The sequence below is a fragment of the Pogona vitticeps genome, chromosome 1 (genome assembly GCF_051106095.1).
Source record: "Pogona vitticeps strain Pit_001003342236 chromosome 1, PviZW2.1, whole genome shotgun sequence".
Taxonomy (NCBI): Eukaryota; Metazoa; Chordata; class Lepidosauria; order Squamata; family Agamidae; genus Pogona; species Pogona vitticeps.
Window position 1 is genome coordinate 179,938,947 of NC_135783.1, and position 17,433 is coordinate 179,956,379.

The 17,433-nt window shown below is 42.5% G+C and overlaps 1 protein-coding gene across 2 annotated transcripts in view; it reads right to left on the minus strand.

Annotated features, from left to right (window-relative positions):
- The window catches only part of NRP2 (neuropilin 2), a 249,724-nt gene that overhangs the window by 108,729 nt on the left and 123,562 nt on the right, over window positions 1-17,433 (minus strand). For both annotated transcript variants that reach the window (XM_020780758.3, XM_020780759.3), the window contains exons 8-10: window positions 7,587-7,731; window positions 4,634-4,980; window positions 838-982 (exon numbers count right to left, since the gene is read on the minus strand). In XM_020780758.3, coding sequence (XP_020636417.3) covers window positions 838-982; window positions 4,634-4,980; window positions 7,587-7,731 — 637 coding nt within the window. The remainder of the gene's footprint in view (window positions 1-837; window positions 983-4,633; window positions 4,981-7,586; window positions 7,732-17,433) is intronic.

Here is a 17,433-nt window from a genome sequence, read left to right on the forward strand (position 1 = left end):
GCTATACTCTACCACCTTTTACAGACAACCCAGACCTCTCCTCCAAAAACAGTAAGTACTGCACGAACACTTTTGACTCACCAAATGCCAGCTGATTTGGTATTATGCTAAGCAATAGGATGTGAGCTATTTTTACTAACAAATAATCCATATAACAGGTTAACAATCACTAAGAATAAATCTCAAGATTACAATCTGTTAAGAAGTCTTTTTTCCCCATATCCTCTTACTCAGGATAATGTTATCTGGGTGTTGAGCACTTCAGCACTAGTGATTAGATTCAGAGTCACACTGGTGGATAATGCCTGTAATAAGAGTAGCCAGGGAAATCTGCAACATATTGCCCCATATCCTGATGGGATCGTACAGGAACATAAGATGAGTAATGTACACTGCCATGGCTAATTGAGGCTAGTTGACTGGAGTCTTCTGTGTGTGTACATGGCATGTGATCAAGAACACAAACGAGCACATCACTGGCATCTATCTGACACCTAGTCAGCTGTAGCAACTTACAGGATCCCTCTTGAAGATACTGTACAGTATATAGAATCCCAAAAGAATTTAGCTCAATATTATCCCTTCTGCCATGTAACTGTAGCTGCTTCTGTAGTTGTAGGCTCACTACTTAGAAGTGGTTTATACCATAGTAGTTTGTAGCATTCTGAAGGGTGTTTCTTTAAATAGCTGAAAATCCTTCACACTTTAGTGGTTGTTGAAAAACAAGAAAGTAACAAGTTTCCTGGAACATCAACAGTGATTCATTCCTTATTTAGAAGTAACTTCCCAAGCACTGTGAGTTACTCAGCCCATCACAGGGGTTCAGAAGGGACTTACCAGTCCAGTCACACCCAAGCACTTCCAATCGCATCCCAATTCCTGCTGGAGACCACTTTTCTGGGTGAACCCGGATGTACTGTGCAGGAACCGGATCAAACCGCCGAACGTCAGGGGTATCATAGTGTATGTTTCCTTCAAATGTCTTGGAAAGAGAAAGAGAGGTTAAACCTAAGCCTTCTTGGCTGCTCTCCACTAAATAAATAAATAAATAAATAAATAAATAAATAAATAAATAAATAGATAGATAGATAGATAGATAGATAGATAGATAGATAGATAGATAGATAGATAGATAGATAGATAGATAGATAGATAGATAGATAGATAGATAGATAGATAGATAGATAGATAGATAGTGTTTGAATTTTGTCTTTTATTGAGCAACAATCATGTCCACCCTAATAAATCAGAACAACCTAGAGAAACCAAGTGGTTACAAAACAATCACTGGAAAGAAGGAACATGGGAATGATGAAAAGCAACTTTTCAACTTTATCTGTTTGGTTTAAAAAAAAAATGTGTCTGTCAGCTTTTCAAATTACAGAAAAGCCTCCCATTAAGCATAGGTATTTCTAGACCAAAACCAAACAATACTGTACCCCATAGTTATTTGGTTATCCAGGCTCAGTGGGCTGAGGAGTTGATTTGAGGAGAGGAGGTAGCATTAAAACAGTTTTTCAAGAGTCGGGGAGACTACCGTAAAGAAGAAATAGTACACCTCTTTCCCATCACCTTTGAGAGAAGGTCAAAAAGTGTGTGTGACTGGGGAGGGGGGAGAAGGCACTGCACCAAAGCTGGATAGGATTATGATGAAACGTAAGTTGCAGATGTTTCTACTAAGGACCGACATTTGTGCAGGGAAGCTGCAGAACCTTCTTCCCTGGAGCTTTTTAAAAAAATGAATCTTGATGTTGTAAGGGGGGCGGAGGGCAACAAACAATTCCTGGATCACATCCATTTGTGAAACTGTTAGTAAGCCTATGTTCATCTGATTGCCACTCAGTTACATTTGCCCACTACAGAGACAGTATCTTGGCTACCTTTTCCCAGCCTAGTCTCCTCTAGGTGTTCTGGACAACATATTTCAGTATTTAGAGCAGTGGTCTCCAACCTTGGGCCTCCAGATGTTCTTGGACTTCCACTCCCAGAAATCCTGGCCAGCAGAGGTGGTGGTGAAGGGTTCTGGGAACTGTAGTTCAAGAACATCTGGAGGCTCAAGGTTGGAGACCACTGATCTAGAGAACACCAAGCTGGAGAAAGTCTGCCCCCTAGATCTAGAGCTTTTAGTGTCTTTTAGGAACCATTTACAAGCACAGCACTGTGAGTTAAGCACACCCATGGTTGGGAGCCTGGCCCCAAATATGCCTTAAGCACCTAACCTCAGCTGCAACGGAGATTCGTGTGTAAAAACACAACAGAGAGAACATTATCTTCTGATGTCTGTGGTGGCCAAATGATTAAGAAGCAAAGAAGGGGGGGGAGGGAGAGGGAGGGAAGCCTTGGTGCTGCACCCAAAGTGAAAAAGCCAGGAAGGTTACCTTTAAAACAAGTTTGAACTAGAAGGCAAGTATCTGAGAGTCAGCTAACTGGTACAGTAGGTTAAATTACAGCCGTGCAGGTTTGCTTGAGAACCAGGCAAGGCTGCCTCTCCCCCTCCCCTCTCCAGGATGCCAAAGCTTGTGTCCAACAGAAACTTCCATCCAAGAGAGAAGTCTGCTGCTGCCAAGCAGAACATAGCCCATCAGACAAAACCACACAGCATGCTTTGGCACAAAATGTGCATCCCCTTAGCCAGATCCTGATCCCAGATATATTGTCTCAAATCTGGTATAGTTCTACTGTACTGACTTCTTATGTAAACACAACTGGTTTCTGGCTCTCTGTTTTTAATAGGCCTTTTCTCTCTCTCCACATTTCTACAGTATTCCAAAGGACATTTCTCTTTGAAGCCATGTTGACCAATTCAAGGAATAAGTCATCAGGAACACAGCCTAGTCTTTTCATAGGAATTAGATCCCCAACCCCTCTGGATTAAGGTCATTACAGTGAAGCAAAAGGTCAATTCTGTCGAATCATCAATAAATAAGAACATCCTTCAAAAAAGGGGGAGAAATGAAGCTGGACTTTCAATAGCCTTACACAAGTTTGTCTAGAATATTTTTCAGTTGCACAAACTTCACATCTTTCCAGCCTAGAAACCCAGCAAGAGCAGAGTTTGACAGCGTGTGTCCTGTCAGAGACATGGCTGCTCACTGAATTAATGAGCCCTCTTAAAGAAACAGGAATCCCTAAACCACAGCAAAAGGGGGCGTGGGAGAGAGTCATATGGCCTTTGTACGCAATCTGAGGGCAGGAGTGGACAATACTTTTATTAGACGACTAGAAATCACAAACATAAGCTAGCTGTTGATCCTCTTAAAGGTCTTCATCGGGCTGAGCACCAAAAAAACTCTGGATGGGGCAGAAAAAACATGACAGTTACAAAAACCATGGCTAGATGTGCCAGCCAGGCTCCTCTCTTTATAAATAAGTTTTAAAATGGAATGGGGGCCTGTAGACTCAGGTGAGAGGTGCAGGTTCCTGATTCCACCTCTGATGGTCTAGACGGGGATGTCTAACTCTTTGTCTAAGAAAGTTGGGAGAAGCATTTCCAATCCAGGAACCGGATCGCTCTTCTTTCTCACGCTTTGCCTCTATCTGGCTCAAAACCTTCTAAGTGCTCACTGTTCTTTACAGCCCACCCTGGTGTGATCAAATTGTGCTAAGGGAGAACCATCAGAAAGGAGTAACAAAGACGGCATTTGCATAAAATGGCTTATGCTAACATAGGTAGGGATGCTAAAAGTACATAGGATGAAAACGATTTTCATAACAGAGAAACAATTTCAGTGCACCTCACTCAAGTGGCAAGGACACTGGCGTGGGGGGGGGACTATGTGTCTGCTGTCAAGGTGCTCCCTGTGGAAGGCCAACTTCAGGGTCCCTAACCTCCTATTCTTTGGTTATCTCTCTGTAACTCAGACTTCTTCTGGACACCCCTTCAACCACAGCACAGCTACAAAAGGAGGACTGTCCTTTATTGGCCCTGAAAATACTGTTCTCTGTAAAATAAGACATGTGACCACATTAGATTTAATGTCAGGCCTGTGTTCTCCCTACTCCCAAATACCTATGGAGAGTGTCCATGTCAGAAAATGTTATTCCAAAGCCTTTCTATGTGACCTCTAATTGACTTTGTATTATGAGGATTAACCAGGTCAGTGTCCATCTGCAGCCTGGAGTAGAAACACAGAGAGATGATCTCCATCTCTCAAGACCTAGTCAGAGGGTGGTGAGGTAGGCCTCAAGGCTCTGCCGAATTCCAGTTGCTTCCAGTGGTTAGACCAATGACCTTACAGCAGCAAGAGCAAGAACTTCCTGGTGTTCTCTGGGTATGGATGGGACTTGGGAAAGAGAGTGTCACACCACGTACCACACAACTACATGTGCCCAAAACAGGAGAAAGGGACTATTTGTTTTCCTGCTATTCAAAGGAAATTGTATAGATGTATCATATTTAAGGAAACCTTTTCATTTACACAAGTGTCGTGGGCCTGTGGAATCATTCCTTTCAGATTTTGTTAAAACATATGCTTACACTGAAATGTTATCTCCAAATAGTAAATGTCACTCTGGAGAAAAAACAAACTAACTAACAAGCAGATATTCAAGGCAAGATGCAAGGAAGAGAAAAACAAATGTTGATGCAGAGCAGTTTCATGTCGATCTCTGCCTCCTCGGGGAGAAGTCTTACCTTAACTTGCATTTTGGGATCCCGTATATATTCCCAGTCTTTCCCATTCATGCTGTAGGTCACTTTAAACTTCTTCACAAAAGCTCGGGCCTCTACCACATTGATGCTGTCTCCGCCTCGGGCCCCTTGGATAATCACGCCTTTCACATTTTTCGGGACTCCCAGGTCCACCTGCAGCCACTCGTCCTGCGGCTGAGCTTGAGGGATGCGTGGGAACCATCCTGAGCGGCTGCTGACCAGGCGCGCAGCACTGGGGACCCAATGGTACTCTCTGGTAGAGGAAGCAGAGATCTGGGAGTCTGGGATAAGTCCAGAAAGCATCCCCAGCATGTTTGAACACGGTGAATCTGTGCAGATAGGAAGAGACAGGGGCAAAACTAAGTATAACACAAAACACAGGTTTATGAGGTAAGGATCACAACAGTACAGGAGAAGTAACATCCCACTGTGACTAACTGCTAGGTAGTGAAATGTCAAAACACTTAAACCAGCTGTGCTTTGCTTTATAACAGCTATCACGGGCTGCAGGGGCCCCCTCAATGGATGCTCAGAACATCCTCACTATTGCGATCTTTGTCCAAATTACTTTCTGCTTCCAGCGAGCCTTGCCTTCCCAGCTCCCCCCCCCCCCAGTCTCCTGAGTCGGCAGAGAAACATCACGTTTCTTCACAGCATCCTGGAGGCTGTTCCCGTTCTCTTGAAAAATAAATGCCTGTTAACTCTGAGAAACAAACCACAACCAGAGACCGAAGTATCAAACAATTCGGAGGAAGGCTGCGCTCATGTGCTCTTTCTCTGTGATAATAAAATATGGCTGGAACCACACGTCGTGTGAGTGTGGAAGAAAGAGAGAGGCAGTCCTGAAGATCCTTCAGAAAAATCTGTAGCGTGAATTCTGGCCATGGCTCAGAACTTTCTAGAAAACATTCAGAATGAAGCTTGAGCTAAAAAGTAGAAAGTTGCAGCAATATTCCAAAAGAACCAATTTATGCTGTTATCATAACATCATCAGCTTGCAACAAAATGGTGCATGACCCAAAGTGTACTGGCATACACACATAAATAATTTGATTCTCCATCATCCTATGACTACCAAGTGATAAATTACATAGCAAAAAGCAGTAATAAGAGGAGTGTCATTTTGGTTTGAAAAACCATGTCCATAAATTCATGCCACGGTCAAAATGAGCAATTGGGTTCTTAACTATTGCAAGCACCCCTTTTTGTTACAAGCCTCTCTCTCTTTCTCTCAGCTGCAGCAGTTAACCCCATAAATGGACTGGAAGGCACAGATCATTTTAGAGAAGGTTTTTGTCACTTTTTCTCAACAGACTCCGTTTATACACCTGTTGTGAGTCACCAAGTACCAAGAAATGAAATGGCGTAAATGAAAGTGTGAACTCATGCTGAATGGAACAATTTTCATAATATTTTATCCCTTTTTAGGAAAAGGTAGACTTTTTGCATGTGTGTTTTGCTTCTGTGTTCAGTGTCACAGGGCGCCATACTTCAGAACAGTTAACAACTGGAGGGAATGGAAGGAAAAGGAGAACCCACATTCATTTCCTGCTGACAGATATTACTTCATTTGGCTCACTTTGGGCTTTTATATGTGATAAACCATTATTTGGATAACATGAGCTAACGTGAGCAGATTTGACATGGAAAATCTTGCCTTAATGCACAGTTACACATTGCAGTCAAAGTCACACAGGCTACTCTGGGAGCACCAGGGCCTCCTTCAACCACTTGGCTTGGATGTTTTTCAACTGCTGCCCTGGGGTGATTCCCGGCCATCTGTACCTTCATATTTAAAACACACGTTTTAAAAAATGGAAACAGCCACTAAAAAGGGTTGGGGTAGAGCTGATAACTGCAGCAAATACCAATGAAGGCTTTTCCCTCAGTGGAAAGTAAGCAACATTTTTTAAATCAAGACTGCAGCGGGGAACAATATGGCTAAATTTCCCACACTCTGCACCTTCCCCAGTACCTGTTATTTTTTCAATTTGCATTTTTAAAAGGGACATGCTCAAATGTGAAGATATATCTAGACTATCTATATAACAGTATTTCATAGTAGCCAGTGACTCCTACTGGACCATTGGCTGCTCCTTGACTAGGGCTGATCAGAACTGCAGTCCAAAAATATATGGAGGACACGGCACTGGGAAGACTCTCTCGGTGCACGAGCATATCACACACGACTGGTGTGACAATGAACCAAGAAGGGACCTGTGTCAGCACTCACTGCCTCAGCAAATGCAACTGCAGCTGAGGCATGATTTGAGGGATCCTATACCTGTAGGGGGAAAGGGCATTTAGGCATTAGCAGCCTGGTGCTACCTCTGCCTGACTGGGCTTACAGCTATACTGTTGTCAACTGCACAGTACCTGAAAACCTCTTTAAATGGTTTTATTTTATTTTTTTGAGGGAGGGAAGAGAAATTATTTTTAACTGGGTGGTTATTTTTCTCCCTTTCTTGCATATGAAAAGTTGGAACTGAGACAACAGTATCAATTTCCATGCTAGGAAAAGTGTGGCCTTCCAGTTATTGGTGTAGTGTCTCCCCCTCGGGACTAGCCAGCAGAGCCCGTGTGCGTGTGTAGGATAATGGGAGTTGTAGTCCATCATCATTTGGAGGATTACACATTCCCCATCTCTGCTTGAGAGGTAAGGTCTTGAGTGGACTCTGGGTGCTGACTGGATTAAATAAGGGCTGGGTAGATCCCACACCTAAAACTTGTGAAGTCCCAAAAGATACCCGTTGTTTTGCGGGACTCCATTTGAGCTGCCTCGGCACAGGAAGCTGGCTCAGTTGCCATAATGGCTGTAGCTGGAGAGAACTGCCACCACTGTGGGGGAAAAAAAATCCAAGGCTGCTGGCCTGTTTTCTTCTGACATACACAGGAATGTCTTGCCCAACAAAGAAATGGCAATAAAAATACCCACCAGTGATCCGGCAGCCGTAGAGTTCTAGTCGGAGGGCGATCCCATTGTGCCACTCTTGGGGGCGGATCCGCACAAACCGAGTCAGGACTGGCGTGTGGATTTTATTCAAAACTACTTCTGTAGCATCTGTGTTGGCCCGGAAAACCTGGAGGATGCAGAAAGCAAGGGAGAGAGAGAGAGAGAGAGAGAGAGAGAGAGAGATGATCAATAGACTTTTAGACTGTCCCGATCGGAATAAGAAGGGCTGGAGTTACAAGGGCAATTGAGGAGGAAAGTGATTGTTCCAATGGGAATATAGAGGATCATGGTGGACTAAAGTGGTCAACTTTTCAATTGGCTCCTGCTTCTGTGCCTGGAACAACAGCCTAATTCACAGACGTTTGCCAGTGATAATCTATGAAAAGACTCACCCTTCTTCAGATCAGGTTGCTGCTAAAGGTAAAAAGTGGTCCAAGATGGACAGATTAATTCTCCTGCCTAGTTGGCAACATGAAACAGGACTATTCGGACCACAGCTTTGTTCTACTCTGTTGTGACAGCAAGTTAAATGAAATCCCAGACAAATCAATTAAATAAAAAAGAGCTTCTGGTTTGGGATGGACAAGTCTGAAACGCCTTGGCATAATTCCCAGGAGTGCAAGATGCTCAAAACACTTCTAAAAATCTAAGCCCACTTGCCTGAAATAGAGCATACAAGCAAAAATTAGCAGTATTAGTTGAACTACTGACTTTACGCATTTGTGCTTCAGTTTCAATATTTACAAAGTGGGCGTAATAATTATTATCTTTTGTAAACCTTGCTGATGCAGATTCGAATTAGCCCATTAATAATAATTGAGTATTACTGCAATGTGGACATTTAACTTTCTGCCATATAAGTAGCATTCTCTCTAAAGAGAAGCATGCCAGTCATTTCTTTTCCATGCACGTTCATCTGCATGCTCTCTCTCTATCGCCCTCACACTCACAGACACATACAAACACACACACAAGAAATATATTATATATATTTTTTGTTAACAAGACCCCTGTTTGGCGCAACGTATGTTGCAGCATTATTCAAACAAACTCCTATCTTACCAGATGGTCAAAATCAAAAATTACCATATGGACCATCTCTCTCCCCCACTTCGACTTTCCTTTCACTACTTTAATAGCTTGGGTAAGTGTCAGCAAATTTTGTTGCAGTCTTTGTCTTCTATGTGGAACAAGAAGAAAGACACAAAAACATTTAGAAAGAAACCTGCCACGCTACCACCCTCTAGCATTTAAAGCTTTGCTTTTGGAACACATTCTCTGCATGAGAAGGTTTGTTGGTGGGGTGGGGTGAACTTCACAATTAGGCCGTTGTCAGGTTTTTTTAGGCTAGAAAATCCAGTTTTCTTACACTTTTCCTTTAGTATAGTTTGCCTAATACAGAGGAAGCACCACCAATTTTGCACCTGCCTTCCCCTACTTCTGTTCAGTGTTAGGTTAAGGACAGCTGGATCTAGCTAGCACCATCTGCAAATCATAATTTTTTTTTAAAAAAAGTTAAACCACTTAATCTTTGGAGTCCTGGGACTCAAGACAAGGCACTGTTTCAAAAGCCAGTGGCATTTCCCTCATATTTCAAAGGTAATATTAAAATAATATTGCAGATGTTTCCTCTGGGTTTGAAACAATTAACATTTAGCCATCCTGAGGCAGGAATCGTTTGCCAGGGTCCGTGTGTAGCGCAGGTGCAGAGCCCCTCGTTTCGACTTGTTCTCTGCACCGGATAGCCAGGCCAAAGCATGGAGTATAGGGCTGCGGAATGTCTGGCATGGCTGGATTCCAAGTCTCTTGAGCCCAGGCACAGCTCACGCCTGGGGAGGGTCTTTTTGTCCATCCACCGCCCAAGACCCAGTCCTGCTTTACAGATAAAACTAGGCCCCCAAGAATATACATACCAAGGGCATTCCTTTACCAGTCCATAACCACCGACAGCATCAAAAAGGGCCGACGGCAAGGGATTTTCAGGGCAAAATGTGTTATTTACAGGCAGCCTCACGACAACCGCCATTTCTGTAATCAACACCTTGTGGATCAGAAGAAAAAAAATTCCTGCTGCTAAAGTGTGGCAAGTCACAGCCCACAACTAGAATCCTGTTGATGTTTGAGTAAGGTTTGTGTGACTTGCCATGATTAACAGCCGCCGGGTAAGGTGTGGGAGCAGATCTCAGCTGCATGCCTGGTCACATGCCCAGTTGGTGCAACTGAGACCGATCCTGGCATCTTGTCAGTTGGCCACAGCAGGTTGATCAAGCCTTCAGCAAACACCCACAGGATTCCATCCTATATGCCTACATGACCAGAGATGACAGTGATGATATTGAATCCTTTAAAAAAACGTCTGGGTCTCAGCAAACACATGGCTCTGACCACTGTAAATACTCAACACATGCAGAGATATAAAAGAATTGACACGATCCATAATTACTCCATGAAAAAAGAATATACACACAAGAATATACACACATCACCCCCTCCACACATGGTGTCTAGCTTGGGATTGGGGGTATTCTTCACGATTTCTTATTCAGATGAGTTGTTCTTATTTACTGCTGCTGCTGCTCCTCTCCAGTTATAGATCAGGCATTGTTGCGGCTATTTTGACACTTGATGCAGCAGCTCTAAGCAACTACATTGTGTTGCATCCAAACAAGCTTCTGCCATTTCTCAGCCAATGAGTTCTTCTCATTCCTATACCTCTATTTCCATTTATTCATGTTGTCTCTTTAACTACATCTCTCAGGCTGCTGTCCTGGTCCCTGCTGGGCAGACTCCCAGTAGCAACACACAAGTAGATGGGCAAGGAAAATCCGCAAAACAAAGCCAGTCTCAAGACACAAAGAACAGCCTCTCAGTGAATAACGTAAACCTTCTTTGGATAACTACATGGGCCAAAGTAAGCTTGCTTTTTGCTGCACTCAGAAAAGAAATTGCAGATAGGCATGGGGCTTTGGGGTCACAACAAATGAACGAAAGTACAGAAAAGGCAGTCATATTTGTTTTTCTTGTCTTCCATTGCTTTCTGAAAAAGGAAGGAAGGAAGATAGTTTTTTTTTGAGATTCTCATTTATAATTTTTCTGTAATATTGGTGCATAGTCTGAAGAAGTGGACTTGACCCATAAAAGCTCACTGATTGCTTGATATATATATATATATAGTAGTCTAATAAAGATAACAAGACACAGTTTATAATCTTGAGTTTATAAGAACTGAGCAGGGTTGTTTCAGCCAGGGCATTTTGGACATCATTCATTCATAGGGCTGCCAAAAATTGGAGGTGACTTGAGGGCACGCAACAACCAACAATAATAATATCATTTCTCCCGCATCAAAATTACTAATCATATTTTTGACGAATGTGAAGGATGTGGATCATCCGTCACCTTCATTCACCACATGTACACGAAATCACTTCATATCTACTGTATATTTCAACAGCCCGCCTGATCTGCTCTGCCCTTCCTTTTACTTGGCTAGCCTCACTTCCTTGCCCAACCAGCCTGCCCCACTGCTCTTCTTTCCCCTCCTTCCCACCACTCCTTAAGATTGCCTGGCAGCCAGCCCACTTTTTCCCTCCTGCCCAGTGCTGTGAGGGTCCTCTGGCCTGGCCAGCCTTCTCTTGCTCCTCCTTTTTGCTGCCACATGTGTCAGTTAGTCCCATCATGCTTTCCCCTCTTTCCTGCCACAGCTACCATGCATGTACAGTATATCCTTTTCCAGCCCACCTTGCCAAAAGGACTCAAAAGACGAACCCCTTTTCATGAAAAACTAAAGGAGTGATGCACAGAAGAACCAAAAATGGAACAGCCATCCTCCCCAAGCAAACTGAACCAAAAATGAAATGAAAGTTTCCATCATGCACATTTCTAATTGCAGAAGCTAATACAGTAAGCGAAGCGAACTGATGAGATGCTGCTGTTTGCATGCTAACTGCATGCCTGTTCATATACCTGGCAGATGACTGGACCTTGTGAATTAGTTTCAATTAGCCAAAGTATTTTCCCTGATATTTTTGGCCTTGTACGTTAAAACCTTATAAGATTCTGACTCTTGGGTCTAATCAGTTTAACTATAAGCAGCAAACAGGCAGAGAGATTCCAAGAGATGAATGCCAAGGTCATACACAACATGATATTCACAGCAAGGATCAGGATGAAAGGAGTACACAAGTTCAGGAGAGAAACTGACAATACGGGAGATAAGGTCTCTTCGTAGCTCTATGTTCTCCATTATCTATTATTCAATCTTCACTGTAGCTTTTTGCTTGCTAGTATAACTTGCCAACTATACAAGTCAAAACATTTGTTTATGAACAACTCTGTCAGCTTATTGTGTTGGGCTTCGTAAATAAAACAAGAATACACGTGTTCATGTCATAGCACCTCTTCTCAAGTGCATGTAAGCTGAGTGGCGGTTCCAAATCCTCCTCTGAATCAAAACTGCATATCACCTGCTCCTTCTTTGCAGTTCTTGGCAATTCTGTCATACATTTTTAAGAAACGGTAAGCAAATAGCTCGTTAAGCTTATTGTTATGTACTCACTGCAAGCTTTGGCTTTTCATTTTCAGGTAATGTAATAATGATTGGTCTAACTGAACTCCAGGAATATTCTGTTCTGAAGATTTCATTAGGGGAAAATTTAAAACATTTAAGTCATCATCTTCAATTAGATTCAATACCTCTGTGGACGTGGTGGCGCTGCGGGTTAAACCACAGAAACCTCTGTGCTGCAAGGTCAAAAGACCAGCAGTCGTAAGATTGAATCCACGCAATGGAGTGAGCTCCCGTCGCTTGCCCCAGCTCCTGCCAACCTAGCAGTTCGAAAGCATGTAAAAATACAAGTAGATAAATAGGTACCGCCTTGGTGGGAAGGCAACAGCATTCTGTGTCTAGTCGCGCTGGCCACGTGACCACAGAATCTGTCTTTGGACAAACGCTGGCTCTATGGCTTGGAAACAGGGATGAGCACCGCGCCCTAGAGTCGGACACAACTGGACTAAATGTCAAGGGGAACATTTACCAACCTCTGTGGAAACATTATGTCCAAGAGCTTTGCCATTTTTGGTCAGTAATAATGTACTTCAGATTTCTGAAATTCTGATCAAGTATTCACAACAAATCCTGATACCAACAAATCTTGCTCATAAGCTATCATCATCCAGGTCTTTAATGTACTCACTCCATGCCATGGTTTTCCCCTTGATGTAAATCAGAAAAGTATTACTATTGATCAGTATTGGACATTGTCTTTTTTTAAAAAAAATCCTCACTGATCTTTTCATATACATAAAAGGAGCTATGGATCTTCCTTAGGTTTTCTATTTCTGCATATTCTTCAGGACATTTTTCTTTGACTTCTCTAATATTGTTACAGATGTTCTTATGTAATTCTGCATTTAATGTCATCTTTTCCCCCATTTAATCTCTCTTTCAGAATACTTTTTTTGGTCAACCACTTCTTTTGTCAATTACAGCTCTAAATTTGAGGTTTCTGATGGTCACATTTACTAATACCTCTGTCAGTTTAGAGCAAGAAGCCTTTGCAGTTGAGCTGTCTCACTGCGGAATCTTGTCTGAAGCCTTCATAAATCCCTTGACAACAGTTTATGTAATATGATCACTTATTTGTTGAATTCCTATGCTTTTATTGATTTCCCTTTTTTGGTATTATCCTTAATTCCTACAATAATAACAGGGTTATAATATGAATTTATATTTGTTCTGGGGTACGTTTTCATTGACTGAACACTGTTTCAGGTGTCAATTTATTTGGCCCCTCACTGTATTGTTCTTAGTGACACCTTGTGGGGACTTTATAAAGTCTTTTTGACAGTATTTTGAATATAGTGTTGGTGACTACAAATTCTTCTTCACAATGCTATATTATTTGGTATATAAAGTCTCAATTTCCCCAGTTCCTAGTCGTATTTTCCAGCAAAATCTCTTCCACTCCCTTTACCTATCTCAGGCTTAAAATTCCCCATCATGAAATTTATCTGTTCCTTTTCTATATATAGAAATGTTAACATCTTCATAGAATTCCCATTTGCTTTCTTTAATCTGTATCACCAGCTGAGGCATATCTTCGTGTGATGCTGATGTCTGTGGAGTTTGCCTTTAATTCAATAAGCATTACCTGGTCTGAATATGGAACAACTTTTCTAATGGTCCACTTATGTCCATCTTTGAATGCAACTCCATAATGGTGCTGTGTATCTGTACTGCAGAAATAAAATGTCCAATATCTAGTGTACTTGGCTGGATTTCTTCCAATAAACTCAACTTACTCTGCTGATTTTTTTTTTTATGTAACTGCCTCATTGCAAGTTCCTGATCTAACCTTCATACTGGACATTTTTATGATCTTCTGGCCATTTAAAGCCTGCCAGGCACCAACAGCCTTTCTATATTTCTATATATAATAATAATAATAATAATAATAATAATAATAATAATAATAATAATAATAATAATAATAATAATAATAATAATAATTATTATTATTATTATTATTATTATTATTATTATTATTATTATTATTATTATTATTATTATTATTATTATTTGTGTGCTGTCAAGTCACTTCAGACTTATAGCAACCCCTTTCAGGGTTTTCTAGGTAGAGAGTATTCAAAAACCGTGTACAGCTTACTCAAGGCCACGCAGACAGACTGTTCTGGAATGCACAATGAGGAATTGAACTCTCAGCCTCTGGCTCCACAGCAAGATCCCTAATTCATGAGCTATCTAGCCAGCAATATTTCTGTCTTTGAACACATATGGTGGTGGTCTTCTGTTTTCTCAATGTCTCAGTATTATGGTTGATTGTAGTGGCTACCAATAGGTCTACAGTTTTCCATACTGATTTCCAACTGGCCTTCTTTGGCAAAATCTAGCCTGTTGTTCATCGTGGCACTGGTGCTGCTCAGGTTTAGGTGGGGCTTAGAGGCCTTTTAGCTCTTCAAGGCTCCCAAGACCTCCTGGTCAAGCTGCTCCACCACAAGCAGCTGCTTTCTAAGAGTTGAGTTAGCTGATATTTGGCATGACTATGGCACAAGGTGGTGCTACTGACCAAAGTCACTCCACAGGCTGACCCCTCTATGGCTTGTATTACTACTACTACTACTACTACTACTACTACTACTACTACTACTACTACTACTACTACTACTACTACTACTACTACTACTACTACTACTACTAAAAGTGCTGCTGCTGAAACTTGAAGTCCTACAGTAGGAGTGTTGAGACATTTGCCCCACTCCTTGGTATCTGGCCTACGCCTCTGACATCTCCTTGCCATTGGCCATGCTGGGTGAAGCTGATGACTTCTGAAGGGTCTACGTTCCCTAATCCTAACCCTTGACCTAAAGGGAGGATGCATCTCTTTTGCATATCCAGCACACCACCTCCGAGAGAGACAATGTTTTCAGCAACTGAGACAGCATGGCAGTGGAGGCCTCTCGGCTTTAGGGCAGCGAAGTCAAGCCACAACATAGCGAGGGAGACTTTGCCTGCAAATCTGTGTTGATAATTGGGATTTAGAGTAGATTTAGAGTGGAACAGAAATGCTAATCCAGAGAATATAGATCATGCTGGTACCGTTTAGAAACGCAGCATGGTTGATGTGTTTTTAATATCCTACTTTATCCCAGCAGACCCCCTCCCCTTCCCCAATCTTTTCCCTTGCTCAGCAGCCACCAAATACCCTTCTTCCAGCAGGAGGCCTGGAAGCATCACTGTCTGCTATGACTGGTCTTCATGTGTGCCAGTATCCAAGAGTGTGAGCAGGAGGATCTATTTCAAAACTGCAGTAAAGCCAGCAGCTTTGTGTCAACCCACAAAGCTGATCTGCAGCATGTCATCTAAGAAAGGAAGACAAGGGACACCCATCTGGCCCTCATGTGCCTGCCCTTATTCCAATTTCCCCTCCTAATCCGACTCTGCTGCTCTTTCAGCTTCTGCTTCATCCCTTCCTTCCTCCTCCAACAGCAAATCTAGGTGCCTCAGAAATTTATTTATCTTCCCCCTTCCAGCCACCTTCTCCTCTGATTGGGCCCATATGGTGGTTATTCCTGCTTCCCTTCATTTGCACATTCATTTTTTAAAAAGATGCTTTTGCAGTGGAAGTTATATTGGGGAGGGGGGATTTTTTATTTGAAATGGTGCAGTGTGCCAATAACTTCAGTGATTTTCATTTACACTCTTTTATAAGAGCTAGTGGGAACAGAGGGAGTCGGGTAGGCCATGGCTGTACATCTTTACCAATCCTTTCTAGAAGTCTGATAAACAGCCTACAGACAGGACTTTATTATTAAAGGGGATGGGGGAGTGTTAACAACCTTACCCCTGCATCACAACTTCAGGCTACGTTCATTCATTAGAGGCAACATGATTCAACCAGGTGCCTAATTCGAAACAGATGGACAAAGCCTAAAGGTTTCTGGATCCTTCTTTGTCTGGTCTTCCTTTCTGAAAATTGCAGGATTTAGGTCTGTGTAACTTGGGCCAACAATAAGACCAAGCACTCCTGGGCAGATTGTGCCATTACAAAGGCCAGGGAGCAGCTGCTTTGATGCAGGATCGTCACCCTTTTGGGAGCCCTAACTTTCTCCCTGCTACTACAAAGACCAAAGGGATACAGAGCACAGCACCCAAGCTGAATGACTTGTGGTATTTCTTTCAAAGGCTTTAAATGGACTTTAATATTATCTCTTAAATTCTGTACATCTCAAGTGTTTTTGTTGCTCCTCTTTGCCACATACTATTGCTGCTAAAAGTTCCCCAAATTATTGCCTTGATCACACACCTCAAGATTGCTTCCCAAGCTCAAGATACAAATGGCTTCACTCATGGGTTTCTGTAAAGAAGACGGGGAGTGGGGGGCGGCATTTATACTCATTACTTTGCTGGATAGCTCAGTGTGTTACGGATCTGGCTGAGGAGACAGAGGTGAGGAGCTCGATTCCCCACAGTGCCTCCCGGGAGAAAAAGCCAACCTGTGTTGCTTTGGGTGAGCTGTACACACAGTGGTCTGGGTGCTCCCCTTCATAAGAAGAAAGTGGTAACCATACTGAGTACTCTCTACCTGGAAAAGGATCATCGTAAGTCAGAATTTAGTTGACAGCATGTATTCTTTTTACAGAGCCAGATCCATTGTGTTGTAGTAGTACACCACATGTGCAAGAATTCTGCTGACCTACTAGTTTGCTCCTTGTCATTCAGCTTGACATTCAGCCTATGTAACTATGGAGACTTCCAAGCAAGGATGTATGCACATCTCTCTCTCTCTCTCTCTTTGTGTGTGTATGCATGCGAGCACTCAAAGGCCTTCCTCCAATATTGAGCATTATGGATTAACGCACCTAACACCTGTCCTGCAAGTTACAAAGGAGCTGGACCAAGACCTCTGCTAACGGCTGCAAGTCCAACTGGCCCACGAGGAGGGCTGGTGGAGCAGCAGGGCAGAACAAAAGGAAACACTGACAACCTCTGCTTTTCTCACTCCTGCAGGATATGCATTGACTGCCCACATTCCGTCTTCAGCTAAGGGAACTCTTTCTTCTTCTGAACTGCCCGTGCTTCTTATGGGTCAAGTTCTCCTCCATCTCTATCTGTTTTCCAAATCTGAGCTGATACTTCAGTGCAAACTCGAAACCTGCCTCCTCTCCGGCTATAGGGCATGCTAGAGGATTCTTTATTTTCCACAACAAATTGATCAGCAATCCAATTCTTGGACTAATATGTTTATCAGAGCATAGTTATCCTGAAGATTTCAAATTAAGGGCAGTGTGCAAAGTTGACTCTGAATTC